The sequence below is a fragment of the Dipodomys spectabilis genome, unplaced genomic scaffold, assembly GCF_019054845.1.
Source record: "Dipodomys spectabilis isolate Male_0828 unplaced genomic scaffold, ASM1905484v1 ptg000436l, whole genome shotgun sequence".
NCBI classification, from domain to species: Eukaryota; Metazoa; Chordata; class Mammalia; order Rodentia; family Heteromyidae; genus Dipodomys; species Dipodomys spectabilis.
In genome coordinates this window covers 8,961,832-8,976,710 of record NW_024871113.1, presented here as the reverse complement: position 1 = coordinate 8,976,710, position 14,879 = coordinate 8,961,832, and the positions used below count along the sequence as shown (strand labels likewise).

General features: G+C 37.1%; 1 protein-coding gene across 11 annotated transcripts in view; it reads right to left on the bottom strand.

Moving 5' to 3' along the window:
- Rapgef2 (Rap guanine nucleotide exchange factor 2) overlaps positions 1-14,879 on the bottom strand; it is a 251,514-nt gene that overhangs the window by 143,504 nt on the left and 93,131 nt on the right. For all 11 annotated transcript variants that reach the window (XM_042668369.1, XM_042668372.1, XM_042668373.1 and 8 more), the window contains exon 4: positions 12,705-12,788. In XM_042668369.1, the coding sequence (XP_042524303.1) occupies positions 12,705-12,788 (84 nt within the window). The remainder of the gene's footprint in view (positions 1-12,704; positions 12,789-14,879) is intronic.

Here is a 14,879-nt window from a genome sequence, read left to right as displayed (position 1 = left end):
TTCTCTCTCTCTCTCTCTCATACACATATACATACACACAAAGGTAGTGGGTGCTTGAGTCTGACATTCTTGCTTAGAATTTTCCACTAAGTATGCCATGCTATCACTTGAGCCACACTTTTACTTCCTCCAGCTTTTTGCTAGTTAATTGAAGATATGGGTCGCTTGGATTTGTTTGCTAGGGCTAACTTTGAACCATGATCCTCAGATTTCAACCTCTTCAGTTGCTAGGGTTACAAGCTTAAGTCGCAGTGCCCAGCTAATCCATTTTTTAAAATCTTATGTTTCTCTTCTAAAGAAACTACCTTGAATAATGCAATCTATTTAAAGAGTAATGAGAAGAATTATCCTTATGGAATGTTCTAAGTCAGTGCTATCTTCCTATGGTAGAAGGAAAAGTATGTAGAGTCTATGTATTCTTTGTAAAACTCAAAGGCAGTTTTACAGGGTTTTCTCCATTCCTTCAAGATCCTGTCTTTCCCTTCCATGCTGATCTGCACTCAAATTGTTGTGATTTTACAATGCTTGAAAGTAAATCTTACTTAACATACAACTGTCCCAACTCCATTCTACTTTTTGACACCTTTAACTAGCCACACCTCTGTAAAAAATTCAATGCTTAAAAGGTGATGCTCCATCTCTAAGAAGACAATATATGACCTGTAGCCAATCCGTACTTTCAAGAACATGATTTTCAAATCCTATAGTGCTTTATATGAAATACAGAACACCTAAATTTATCTGCACTCCGTTCCACAAAAAACACAACACTCATCCATTGTTTTAATCTTTCATTACTAAAAACTGGCAAGTCATTATAGCAATAAAAGGTCACCCGTGTAGCCCTGGCAACACAAAGTGGGTCTCTGATTCTTTTCATCAAAATAGCTCAATATCTTTCACATGAAGCATAATGAGAACAGTATTTTAGCCTCTCAGAATTGATTAGTTAAATGTCTTGTTTCTCCACTTATCCCCATTATAGCTGGCAGGTCTAATTTAAAATGCGATTATTAAGAAGACCATAGCACAATTTTAATTTCTAAATTGTGGATATATGTGATAACAGAAAAAAAGGACTACATGGTAACAGTGGCTCACGCCTGTAATCCTAGTTACTTTAGGAGGCTGAGATCTGTGGATCCTGGTTCAAAGCCTGCCTGGGCAGCAAAGTCCATGAGAATCTTATCTCCAATTAATCACCAGAAAACTGGAAGTAGCGCTATATCTCAAAGTGATAGAACACTAGCCCTGAGCTAAAAGAGCTCAGGGACAGTACCCAGCCCTTGAGGAGTTCAAGCCCCACGACCAACAAAAACTTTAAATAAAATAAAATTCCTAATCAGTAGAGCTTTCTACAAAGTATACATGTAGCTAATAAACTAGCTCTTAAAGAGAAAATTTATGTTCTAAGATCTATTTTATTTAAAACAAATACACTGAGCTAGGCGTTAATGGCTTATACCTACCATCCTAGTTATTCAGGAGTCTGAGACATGAAGAGTTCAAGTCCATGACTGACAAAAAAAAAAAAAAAAAGGCACTAAATGTAACATAGTCAACATGGTGTAATAATGTGTGCATTCTTTACAATCTCCCACCAATGTTACTTGAAATATAATTTACAAACAGCCTTGACTTTCCAACCAACTGATGCAGCTTGGTAAACTCTGTTTAATCTCTCTAAAACCTGTTTTAAAATGAGATAAAATAACCTATAAAGATAGAAAGGGCCTCTCAGAAGGTTTTTCTAAACAACTTTATTATTTACTTTTTGGGGAAGGTAGGTGCCTAGGGTTTGAATTCAGAACCCTATACTGCCACTCGAGCCATGATCCAACCCCTGATCCCTCAGTTTTGATGGTATTTTTTTGATGCATTGCCAGTTACATACAATTTCTTAAGGCAACTTGTAGTAAGCAGGTGACTTTGGCTTCCAGGTCTGCTGCTTGACATAACCAAATAAATTAGACTGTGAAGCCAGTTGCCAGTGGCTCACATCTGTAATCTAGCTACTCAGGAGACTGAGATCTGAGGATTGAGGTTCAAAGCCAGCCTGGGCAGGAAAGTCCATGAGACTCTCATCTTCAATTAAACACAAGAAAACCAGAAGTGCCCCTGTGACTCAAGTGGTAAAATGCTCACCTTGAACTGAAGAGCTGAGGGACAGCACCCAGATCCAGACCCTATGACTAACAACAATTAATTAATTAATTAATTGATTGACTGTGAAGTCCATGTATTGGAAGACTCTATCATCTGTATAAGGTCTTTTAGATAATCCCACTGGATCCTAGCCTTCAACATAAGCCTTCTCTTGGCAACTTCCAGGTCCTATGCTTATATCTAGCCTGGGCTTCTTCCAACTTTGTAGCCTCAATTCTGCCCAGGAAATGAAAAGACTGCTTGCTAATGGTACTATAGAGAAAATAATATTCAACATTTTGATACTTTTTCCCCAGAGTTATTACAAACAAGTCCAGAGAAAGTCTTGTTGGTATCGCAATAACAGTTCATGTCTTACATATGGAGCATTTCATCCATTCATTGAGCAAATAAGGTTTTCAAATAACTGAAATGTTACTAGAAAAATATTCTAATTCTATAAGTTAACATAAAGGCTGGGGAAAGAAGATATCTGACAAGTTTAGATACATTTCAGTATCTAAATTAAAATTCTTAAGACTTTCAAAGAAGTCAGCAATTACTGTAGTGACTTAAAACTCCAGAATTCATACTGAAACAATTTCCTAAGCAAATTTCTCCTTTTATTGTACATAATAATTGCACATATTTATGGGGTTTAGCTTGATAATTCCACATATTGAATCATATTGGTACACAAGGTGCATGAATTCAGGGCAATTAGCACTTTCAGCTCTTACCATTTAGTTCTTCATAAAATATATAGAAAGCTGTTTGTGAAAAGACATAGCAACCACTAATACAGTTACTTAAATGCACTGATGTAGGGTAAATAAGGGTAATAAGCATTAATACTTTTATATATATTGCCCAGCAGACACCAAACATACATAACAAAATGATTTCGAAACTTAAAACTTTATCATTGTCACTGCTGATACAAATGGTATTTGTGAAAATGTTAGGAAGGGGAAAAAATTCCTTCTTCAGCTCACTGTCAATTATTCTAATATATCAACCACAAATGACTGCAGACAGATGCAGTCCCTCATAAAACCGAGCAGCACACAACCTATTTCACTTCTAGGCTTGAAAAACAAATGTAATTTACACGGTTTCTATCTTGATCCATGGCTCTCTAACTCGACATACTCTTTCTAAATTAACTTTGCTCCAGTCTTTCTACGGATACAAAAAATCAAACTCACTTTAAGAAAGACTTTAAGTAAAACAATTTTCAATTGTATCTTGCTTCAAGAATACAAATTAGCTGGGCACCAGTAGCTCATACCTGCAATCCTTGTTACTCAGGAAGCTGAGAACTGAGAATCACATTTTAAAGCCTACGCATGCAGCAAAATCTGTGAGACTCTAATCTCTAATTAATCACCAGGAAGGTAGAAGTGGAGCTGTGGCTCAAGTGGTAGAGTGCTAGCCTGGAGCAAAATACCTTAGGAACTGTGCCCAGGCCCTAAGTCCAAGCTCTATGACTGACTAAAATTAGAAAATACAATAAAAATGTTAAAAAAAAAATACAAATTATAGTTCACGTGGTTTAGGATCAATCTTAGGACAATATTATATGTAGTAACAAAAAAACAAAACTGCATCTACTTGCTCAAAACTTGGCAAATTTCTAATAGATTTCCAATAAAAATTCTCAAAAATTTGTATCACTAAAACTGCTTTAAGTAGGGAAGGGAATAAGCTGTCACTAACAGTCACAAGGTATCCAAAGGCTCTACAAATGTCACATACCTTAGCAAGGAACACTATTCCCATCTGAACAACCAACACAAAGACAGATGAGCAAAACAACTCTCATCTATCTAGAAAAATAACAGAGAGAAACATAATATACTGGCTTCAGTATCAACTGAGGACTTCAAGAGCTAATGTAATCTAGAAATCAAATGACAGATGTTCTAGTTTATATCATCCTTCTTACCTGATGCAATCAGATGTCAAAATAATTTCCTATTAGTTTAAGACATAAATATTGGTGAAGATACTTAGGTTCAAAATTAACTGTTCAGGGCTGGGAAGATGGCTCAGTGGTAGAGCGCTTGCCTTGCATGCATGAGGCCCTGGGTTCGATTCCTCAGCACCACATAAGCAAAAAGAAAAAAGCCAGAAGTGGCACTGTGGCTCAAGTGGTAGAGCGCTGGCCTTGAGCTGAAGAGCTGAGGGACAGCGCCCAGGCCCAGAGTTCAGGCCCCATGACCGGACCCGAAAAAATAAAAAGAACAACAGTTCAAGGGAAAATGAGTAACAGTCTCTACTAACAGGCTGCTCAGTTTACTAACTATACAGACAACTCATTTTCAGCCTTACAGGATAAAAATATAGTTAAGTGTGTAGAATCGTGTAAACTAATTGTTTTTACAAAACTGGCTCATAACACCTAGTTCATATCAAACCTCAATATTATCTAGAGAGAAACATATGAATAGTTTTGTTAATCGTTAGCATGGTAGAGAGTTAACTTTTTTATTCTTTTACTGGTGCCAGTACCACACATATTCACTTGGCTTGCTGATGGTTCTACCACTTGAGCCATGTCTCCAGTCCTGCTTTTTCCTGGTAATTTTGAAAGTAGAATCTCCTGAACTTTTCTGTCTGAATTGTCTTCATAGCATGATCCTCCAGATCTCAGCCTCCTGAATAGCAGGATTACAGTCATGAGCCATTGGTACCTGGTAAAATTGACTCTTATCAAAACAATCTCAGAACTCCTCCTAAGGAAACATCTACAAAACTCGGACACTGAACGTGTCACCAGGTGCAACATGAAAGAATAAACTATAAATAGCATTGGCTTGTCATCATTCTGAAATACTATTCCCTCACCCCATTTAAGTCCTAACTTGCAATCATTTGACATTCAGCCAGGGAAAGAGTAACCTATGTCATAATTAGACATTCAGTCCAATGTGCTCATGAAATAGGTCTGAACTACAAGTCCTCTTCTTTCTAGAATAGCAGTTTCCTAAACACTGGATTCCTTTCCAGAAATCAGAACAAGCTGTTACTTGACTTGCTGAAGACTGCTGGTAGGACACCAGCACCTTCCCTGCTCTGTGTTTCAGGGGACAGACTTTGTGCTGCACTCACTGCAGCAAGATTATGATGATGTCACTAGTCAGTGCCCTCTCCAATAAGTAGAAATTCTAAACCACATTCATGTTAGCAGTATTTACAATGAAAAGAATTAAAACTTACCCTGTATGATTACTGACTACATTGGAGAAAGTTCAACTAACTGATTATTGAATGGGGATTAAATGTTATCAAGAGCATAATTTTATGAAGTGTTTATTTAATATTTTAAAGCAAGGTACATATATTCTTTAGTATAAATAATACCTATATATGTATATAAATGTTCTCATACGTGTATATAGAACACACATGTAAAAAGTAATCTAGAGAGAAAAAAGTAGTAAAGAATGACTATCTTAGATAAGAGATTCCAGGTGATTTAACTTTGAAAAAATATGTAGTTCATTTGTGACTAATACTTACCCTGAAGTAACATACAATAGTTTTAATATTCCAATAACTAAACACTATTTAACTATATCTTTCACATTTAGACATGTAAATCAGCTGTCAGGGAGAAAAGATCAATTACCTATAAAAGAAAACCAATCAGAATAACTTCAGCAGACAATTAAAGCAAGAAGAGCCTGGAATGATGTATGCCACACCCTAAAGACAAACAACTATCAAGAATACTGTACCGAGCTAAACTCTCCTTCATGATGGAAGAACAAATAAAAACTTTCCACAGCAAAGAAAAATTGAAACAACATATCTCCACCAAACCAGCCCTACAAAAGATACTTAAAGATGTCCTACACATAGAAAACCAACAAGACCACAATAAAGGCCAAGAAACCACCCCAAAACAGAATCCAAGAATCATAGGAAGATCACAGTTGGCACAGCCCACAAGAAGGTGGATAACATGGCAGGAACTACCAAACACCTCTCAGTCCTAACTCCCAATACTAATGGACTTAACTCTAGAATTAAGCAACATAGATTGTCTAGTTGGATCAAAAAACAAGATCCTTCTATTGGCTGCCTTCAAGAGACACACCTTGCTCACAAAAATGAACATATTCTGAAAGTGAAAGGCTGGAATAAAATCTACCAAGCAAAAGGCCTCCATAAACAGGCAGCAGTTGCAATAAAACAAAACTTCAAATTAAAATTATCAAAAAGAGATAAAGAAGGTCATTACATACTAATTAAAGGATCTATCCTTCAGAAGGATATTACAATTCCAAGTATCTATTCACCAAATAATGGAGCACCCATATTTATCCAACAAACACTACTTTCCCTAACATCTCACATAGATCCAAAGACATTAATTGTTAATTAATCCCCACTGGATAGATCAACCTGGCAAAAACTCAACAAAGAAATCTCACATCTAAACAACTGCATAGATCAACTAGACTTAACAGACATTTACAGAATATTTCACTCAGCAGCATCAGAATACCTGTTCTTCTCAGCAGCACATGGAACATTCTCCAAAACATTTTAGGTCACAAAGCAAAATTGTCCATTTCAGAAACAGTGAAATTATTCCCTGCATTCTCTCAGACCACAAGGGAATACAATTAGAAAGCTACCAAAGAAAATCATGTAACACATGACAGCTGAACACCACACTGTTGAACCACCAGTGGGTCATGGAAGAGATTAGTAAGGAAATTCAAATGTTCATGATATTGAACGAAAACAAATACACAAATTACCAGCTCCTCTGGGACACAGCAAAGGAAGTACTAAGAGACAAGTTTATAGCTCTGAGTTCCTACATCAACAAATTGCAGAGATCTGAAGCCAACACTTTCACAAGGCACCCGAAGTTCCTTGAAAAAGAGCAACAAGCTAAACCCCAATTATTGGAAACAAATAATTTAAATTAAATCAGAATTAAATAAATTAAGAGTCCAAAAACACCACAGAACAAATCAACAAAGAGTTGGTTCTTCAAAAAAACTAACAAAATTGACAGGCCCTTAGCAAATCTTATCAGAAAAAAACATACCCAAATAAACAAAATCAGAGATGAGAATAGAAACATCACCACAGAAAGATTCAGACCATTATAAGGGAATACTTCTAAAACCTTTATGCTAATAAGTTTGAGAATCTGGAAGAAATGGATGAATTTCTAGCAAATACTGACATGCCCAAACTAAACCAAGATGATTTAAACCAAATTAACAGACCCACATCAAGCATCAGAATACAAACAGCAATAAGATATCTCCCACCCAAGAAAAGCCCAGGACTGGATGGATTTACAGCTGAATTCTACAAGGCATTCAAAACAGAACGTGACCAATACTCCTCCAACTCTGCAATGAAAATGAAACTGAAAGTTCACCACCAAACTCTTTCTATGAAGCCATTATAACCTTCATCCCAAAACCAGGCAGGGATTCATCAAAGAAAGAGAACTATAGACCCATTTCTTTGATGAACATCAATGCAAAACTTTTCAACAAAATTCTGGCCTATTGACTTCAACAACTCACCAAAAAAGACATACACCATGATCAAAGAAGATTCATTCCAGGGATTCAAAGCTGGTTCAATATACTCAAGTCAATTAATGTAATACATCACATCAATAAGAGCAAGGATAAGAACCACATAAAAAGCAGAAAAAAGCATTTGACAAGATCCAACGCCCCTTTATGATGAAAACTCTGGAGAAGCTAGGAATCCAGGGAACATTTCTCAATACAATAAAGGCTAGATATGACAAACCTACAGACAGCATTATACTTAATGATGAAAAGCTAAAGCTGTTTCCTCTAATTCAGGAACAAGACAAGGATGGCCACTCTCTCCACTCCTCTTCATTTAGTATTAGAATGCCTAGCTAGAGCAATAAGACAAGATGCAAACAAAGAGGATCCAAAGAAGAAAAGATGGAAGTAAAACTCTTCTCTTTGCAGATGACATGATCTTGTATTTAAAGAACCCCATGGATTCCACTCCCAAGTGAAGTTATCCACTCGAGCTGATCCAAAACTTTGGAAAAGTAGCAGGGTATAAAATTAACCCTCAAAAATCAATGGCTTTTCTGTATATCAATAATGAGAAGAGCGCAGCTGAAATCAGGAAAGCAACCCCTTTTGTAATAGCCCATAAAAAGTGAAATACCTAGGAGTTAACACTAACTAAAGAAGTGAAGGACCTCTATGATGAAAACTTCAAAAAGAAAATTAAAGCAGAACCAAGGAAGTGGAAAAACCTCCCATGCTCTGGATTGGGAGGATTAACATCATGAAAATGGCAATACAACCAAAAGCTATCTGCAAATTCAATGCAATACCCATCAATATCCCAACCTCAAATAGAAGAAGCAGCCCAAAAATTCATATGAAACAATAAAAGACCTCAAATAGCAAAAACAGTCCTTAGAAGAAAGAACAGTGCTGGAGGAATATCAATACTAAATTTCAAACTCTACTACAAAGCCATAGCAATCCAAACAGCTTGGTACTGGCACAAGAACAGACCTGAGGACCAATGAAATAAAACTGAAGACCCAGAAATGAACCCACAGACCTATAGCCACCTAATCTTTGACAAAGGAGCTAAAAAAAATAGAATGGAAGAAAGAGAGCCTCTTCAGTAAATGGTGCTGACAAAATTAGTTAAGCACCTGTAGAAAACTAAAGCTAGATCCTTATATATCATCCTGCACCAGAATCAACTCCAAATAGATCAAAGACCTGGAAGTAAAAGCAGGCACCCTGAAAACAATACAGGAAGGAATAGGAGAAACTCTAGGGCTCCTTGGCACAGGACAAAAGGTTCTTAATAAAGACACAGACACACAACAAATCAAAGAAAGGTTGGATAAAAGAAAGGTTGGATAAGCGGGATTGCATAAAACTGCAGAGTTTCTACGTGGCAAAGGACATAGCTAGCAAGATCAATAGAAAGCCCAGGGATTAGGAGCCATACAAATAGACATATCTAAAATACACTTACTACTAAAAAAAAATTAAATCCCCCAACAACAAATTCTCAAAGAAACAACCACTCCATTAATAAGTGGGCTAAAGACTTAAAGAGAGACTTCTCTGAAGAGGAAGTGAGAATGGCCAATAGGCACATGAAGAAATGCTCATAAAAGAAATGCATATCAAAACATTGAATGGCTATAATTAAGAAATCGAATAACAACAGATGCTGGAGGGGATGTAGACAGAAGGGAACCCTACTGCATTGTTGGTGGGAGTGTAAACTTGTTCAACCACTCTGGAAAGCAGTCCTCAAAAAACTACACATAAGCCGGGCGCTGGTGGCTCACGCCTGTAATCCTAGCTACTCAGGAGGCTGAGATCTGAGGATCGCAATTCAAAGCCAGCCCGGGCAGGAGAGACCATGAGACTCCTATCTCCAATAAAACCACCAGAAAACTGGAAGTGGTGCTGTAGCTCAAGTGGCAGAGCGCTCGCCTTGAGCTGAAGAGCTGAGGGACAGTGCCCAGGCCCAGAGTTCAAGCCCCAAGACCGACAAAAAAAAAAAAAAAACTACACATAGAGCTAGCTCCTCTATGACCCAGCAATCCTACTTTTGGGCATTTACCCAAACGATCACAACCAAGGCCATACTAAAACTACCACCACAATTATGTTTTTCACAGCATTATTCACCATAGCTAAAATATGAAACCAACCCAGATGCCCTCAGTAGATGAATGGACCAAGAAAATGTGGTATATATATACAATGGAATTCTATGCCTCTATCAGAAAGAATTACACCACCCATTTGTTAGAAAATGGAGAGACTTGGAAAAAATTATATTAAGTGAAGTAAGCTAGACCCAAAGAAACATAGGTCCCATGGTTTCCCTTATTTGCAATAACTAGTTTACATCTAGAATAATGACCATATAAGATGATGCTAAGTGAAATGAACCCCAAGCTAGGGACAAAAGAGGTTTTATCTTTCTTGTTGTTGTTTGTAATGTACTTATAATGTACTATGTGATTTTTTGGTTTCCTTTGTATGTTCTTCCCCCATGGTACAATCCCTGTTTTCACTGCATTTGATTCCCATGCCCTGCATCTTGTATATACATTTTTCTAATTTGGGGAGGGAAGAGAAATAACAAAAATGCTGGGGGGGGGGGGGGGGGGGGATTGGGTGGGGGGGAGGGGGGAGGCTGGGAAGGGAGGTGAAGGGTAAACAAAGGAGGAGGCTGCAATGCTTGGTAAGAAATGTATGCATTATCCTGCCCATGTAATTGTAACCCCTCTGTACAGTATGTTCTCAAATAAAATAAAATTAAATTAAAAAAAAAATGCTGAAGTAAGGATATAGGCTTGATCCATTGTTTCAATGAGATGTACAAGACACTATGTTGAAAACAAACTTTACAACTTGGGGTGGTGGGTGTTGGGGAGGGAAGGGATAGTATGGGGCAAAAAAAAAAAAAAAAAAAAAAAAAAAAATATATATATATATATATATATATATATATATGTTAAGTCAGATAGACACCTGAAGGGACAAAATGATAGGTCCTGGGTTTAAGAGAAGAGTATTCTTATTCAATTTTACATTCCTCTGGGAAATTGAATTCCTAGAGTTATAGAAAGCTGGTTCACAGAGCTGTACCAGGCTTCCTAGTCAGAAATACACATAAGCATCCTACCAACCCAATTTTCCTTATCTACAAGATGCATGAAATTATTTTATCTACCTCAAAGAATAATAGTAGATTTAAATAGCTTAATATTCACAACACATTTAAAGTGGTTCCTGGCAAATATTCACATAGATGGACATAATAAATTATAACTACCCAGAAGTTTCAGGATGGATAGATAGATAGATACATAGGTAGGTAGGTAGGTAGGTAGATAGATAGATAGGTAGATAGATAGATAGATAGATAGATAGATAGATAGATAGATAGATAGATAGATAGATAGATAGATAGATAGATAGATAGATAGAGTTTCTTGATGTAACCAAGGAAAATAAATGATTCCTAGAAAAAAAAATCAGAAGAACTGCAGAAGCCTTAGCTCTTTTATTATGAAACCATAAAGAGCTACAGTTCTTCTGATTTATTATGGTTTCATTATTGCTACTGCTACCGTTACAACTATTCCTATGATTATTACTATCAATGTTATTATTATTATGAAAACACTGCTAGTTGAAGACAGTGAACGGCCAACAGAGCTTATTTCTCTGTTGGACCATTTCCCAAAGAAGGTAAAGCTTGCCAGTCTGAACTTGGAGAAGCAGAGGGTAAAGTAGGTAAACAGACTTTCTCCTTCCTTTCCCTCAAACCCATCTCATACCCCATGACCATTCCCAGGCCAACCTGAGTCCACCCTGGAAAAACACCTCTCCATAACTCACTGATTTTTTTTTTTTGGGGGGGGGGGGGGGAAAGGGGAGAGCAAAAGGGGAGATGCTTGTGCTGGGGCTTGAACTCAGGGCCTGGGTACTGTTCCTGAGCTTTTCTCTCAAGGCCAGTATTCTACCACCTGAGCCACAGCTCCATGGATTTTCCTGCCTGGGATAAGCTTCAAACCTTGATCCTCAGATCTCAGCCTTCTAAGTAGATAGGATAACAGGCGTGAACTACTAGCTCCTGGCATCTTGCCGATTTTCTATAAAATTCTTCCCAACATTAGAGTAGATTTTTTACAACTCAATAAATTCAGAATTGCCTATTCAAGTTAGTTAATATTTTTATAGAGTAGTAGTTACATGGCAGAAAGAAGTGATATAGTTTAATATACTTAGTCATTTAAATGAAATAATTATCGACGTAAAAGAGAACACTTAAAATTTTTTAAATCTTAGTTATTTGTGAAAAATACATAAGAGGAAAATACAGTTAATGACACTATAGTTAATATGAACCTAGATCATCACATTTAAATAAATGAGCCCTGTTTGACCACAGCTGATTGGAACAACAGTATACACCTGCCTGAGTCTATCAAGATTGTGCCTTGAGGAAGTCAACAAAAATACACAAGCACTGTAATAAAATAGTAAAACTATTAGGGACACAAAGTCATAAATCAACAGTCAGCACATACACACAGAAATCACAGGGAGGGATTAAAGCCTTCGAGAGTCAGATGCACAAATGAGAGACCATATGGTCCTAAGAAACCAAGAAGTCAAAGATAGTTCCTGGCTTTCATTTCTAGTCCCCTGTGGTCTTGATGAGTGATTTTTGCCTCTCTTCAGATACTTTTGAGACTGCCTGCTACAATGTTATTGAAATTACTCTTCCTTACATAAGTCATCTTGAGGCCAATCTCACTGACAATGAACAAATGTGCTGATATAGTCAGGTAATGAACATAATACATGCCGCCAACATGGCTTTTGTTCTTGTCTTTCCACACTGTTCAGATTTATATGTAACAACCTCAAAGTACTGCTTTGCTTTGTATCAGGAAAATTTTGCAAAGCAACTCAGCGTAAGAATTTCCCATTTCAAGTATGATTACTGAAAAATCTATACAATACCTGCTTCTTGGAAGAAACATGGATTCCTTAATGAACACAGAACCAGAGAGGAGGATATACCAGCAGGTCCCAATATCGTCAGGACTAGGGGAAAAAAAGGTTAACAGTAATTAGAAGATTATCTATAACAACCACAAACACCAAAAACACAGGCATATTTCAAGTTCCCTTGCTCATGTTCCTTCTTTGGGGGGAAGGGAAGATAGGGAGGATGAGAGGTGGTTTGCTGGATATTGAACCCAGGGCCTCATACATAAATGACAAATACTTTACCATTTGAACCACACCCCCAACTCTTCTTTCTCATTAACTTTTGCCCAGCTAGCCTGGAACTCATGATCCTCCTGTTTTCAGGAGAGTACCAACATATCTAGTTCCATGCTACTTTTATTTTTTGTTTATTTGGGGGTTTTTTTGTTTCTGTTTTTTGGTTTATGTTTGTTTTGTTTTGTTTTTGCTGATCCTGGGGCTTGAACTCAGGCCTGGGTGCTGTTCCTAAGCCTAGCACACTCAAGGTTAGCACTCTCCCACTTGAGGCACAGTGCCACTTCTAACTTTTTTGAGTAGTTTATTGGAGATAAGAGACTCATGAAGACTTTGCTGCCTAGGCTAGCTTTGAATCCCTATCTCCAGATATCAGCCTTCTGAGTAACTAGGATTACAGGCTTGAGCCACGGGCATCCAGCTCACATTATTCTTAGAAAAAAAAAAAAAAAAACAGTACAATACACATACATATAGTATCATTATTCAATTAATTTTTATCATTGAAATAAGTTAGAGATGTTTATTGGTACATATTCAATAAAAATGTAAGTTTTAAATGTTCTTTAGACCTATCAGCATATACCATTCTAAGATTTTTATCTTTCACTTTTTGAACTGGAACAAACACCTCCAAGGACTACCAGTGACTGTCTTCCCAGTCTTTTCCCTGTCTAGCAAGTCTCCACATTTCCTATCATTCTTGCTTACTAGCTTATGTGTATAATACAATAATGGCCACCTATGCTTATTCTTTGTTAATCTGTTTGTTGTTTTCTTTCAACAGATAGGGTAGCACACTACATTATTTGCAGTCCATCTCACTGAATAGATGTACATTACTTCACTTAAATAATCCTGCTGATGGTTTTTCAGTTGTTTTCAATTATTGGCCTTCAGATAAAAACAAGAAAAAACTGAAAAGAGCAATTCTGAACAGTCAGAACTGAAGGTAAAGTCCCAGATGTAGCTGTTGGGTCAAAGGTACCTACCCTGTAATTCTAGTAGATAAGAAGCTATCCTCCACAGTAGACATCTTTTTTATGATTGCCTTATTCCATGCAGCCTAACATAATTTGTATTTTTGTCCAAAAAAGGAAATATGCTCCTTACCTGACTTACGTAACTGTAACTCCCCTGTTTTTAGCTGTTTTGGGTCTAAAATAATAATTTAAAAAATATGTTCAATGTTACACTAGAGGACAGAAGTAGGAGCTTAGAATAATTCAGAGAAGAACAAAAGCATGTGGTCCCTGCAGGCACCTGTACTACAGTCATAGGGAAAAGGACATAGGGATAAAGGAGAAGAGTCGACATGTGGGTCCCAGGCACAAGGCAAGAAAGGTCACCAGCTCTTGCATATTAATGAAAAGGCCACACAGTTGTCACTACTACTCTTAGTTTCTTGGCAAGGTGGTGAGGACAGGACTGAGAGAGCAAATGTCACCTGCACTTTTGAATTTTTGCCAAACTGCTTAGTAAAAACAATTTCTCAGTTCAATTTTATTGTTTTTCTTGATTGTATGAGCCACTTCCATTTCCTTTTCTATGAAATTAATTCATAACTTTTAACCATTTTTCTATTCCTTATGAGACTGGAGTCACCTGGGAACACCTTATAAAAATTAGCCTCTTAAAGTCAGACACTAGTGGCGCGCACACATAATCCTAGTTATCTAGGAGGCTGAGATCTGAGGATCAAGGTTTAAAGTTAGCCCAGGAAGATAAATCAACAAAAGACTCTTTTCTCCAATTAGCTAAAAGCTGGAACTAGAAGTATGACTCGAGAGTTTAGAGAACTGATCCTAAGTAAAAAAGACAAGTGAGGCCTGAGGTCAAGCCCCAATAATGGCACACACACACACACACACACACACACACACACACACACACATATACACACACACACAC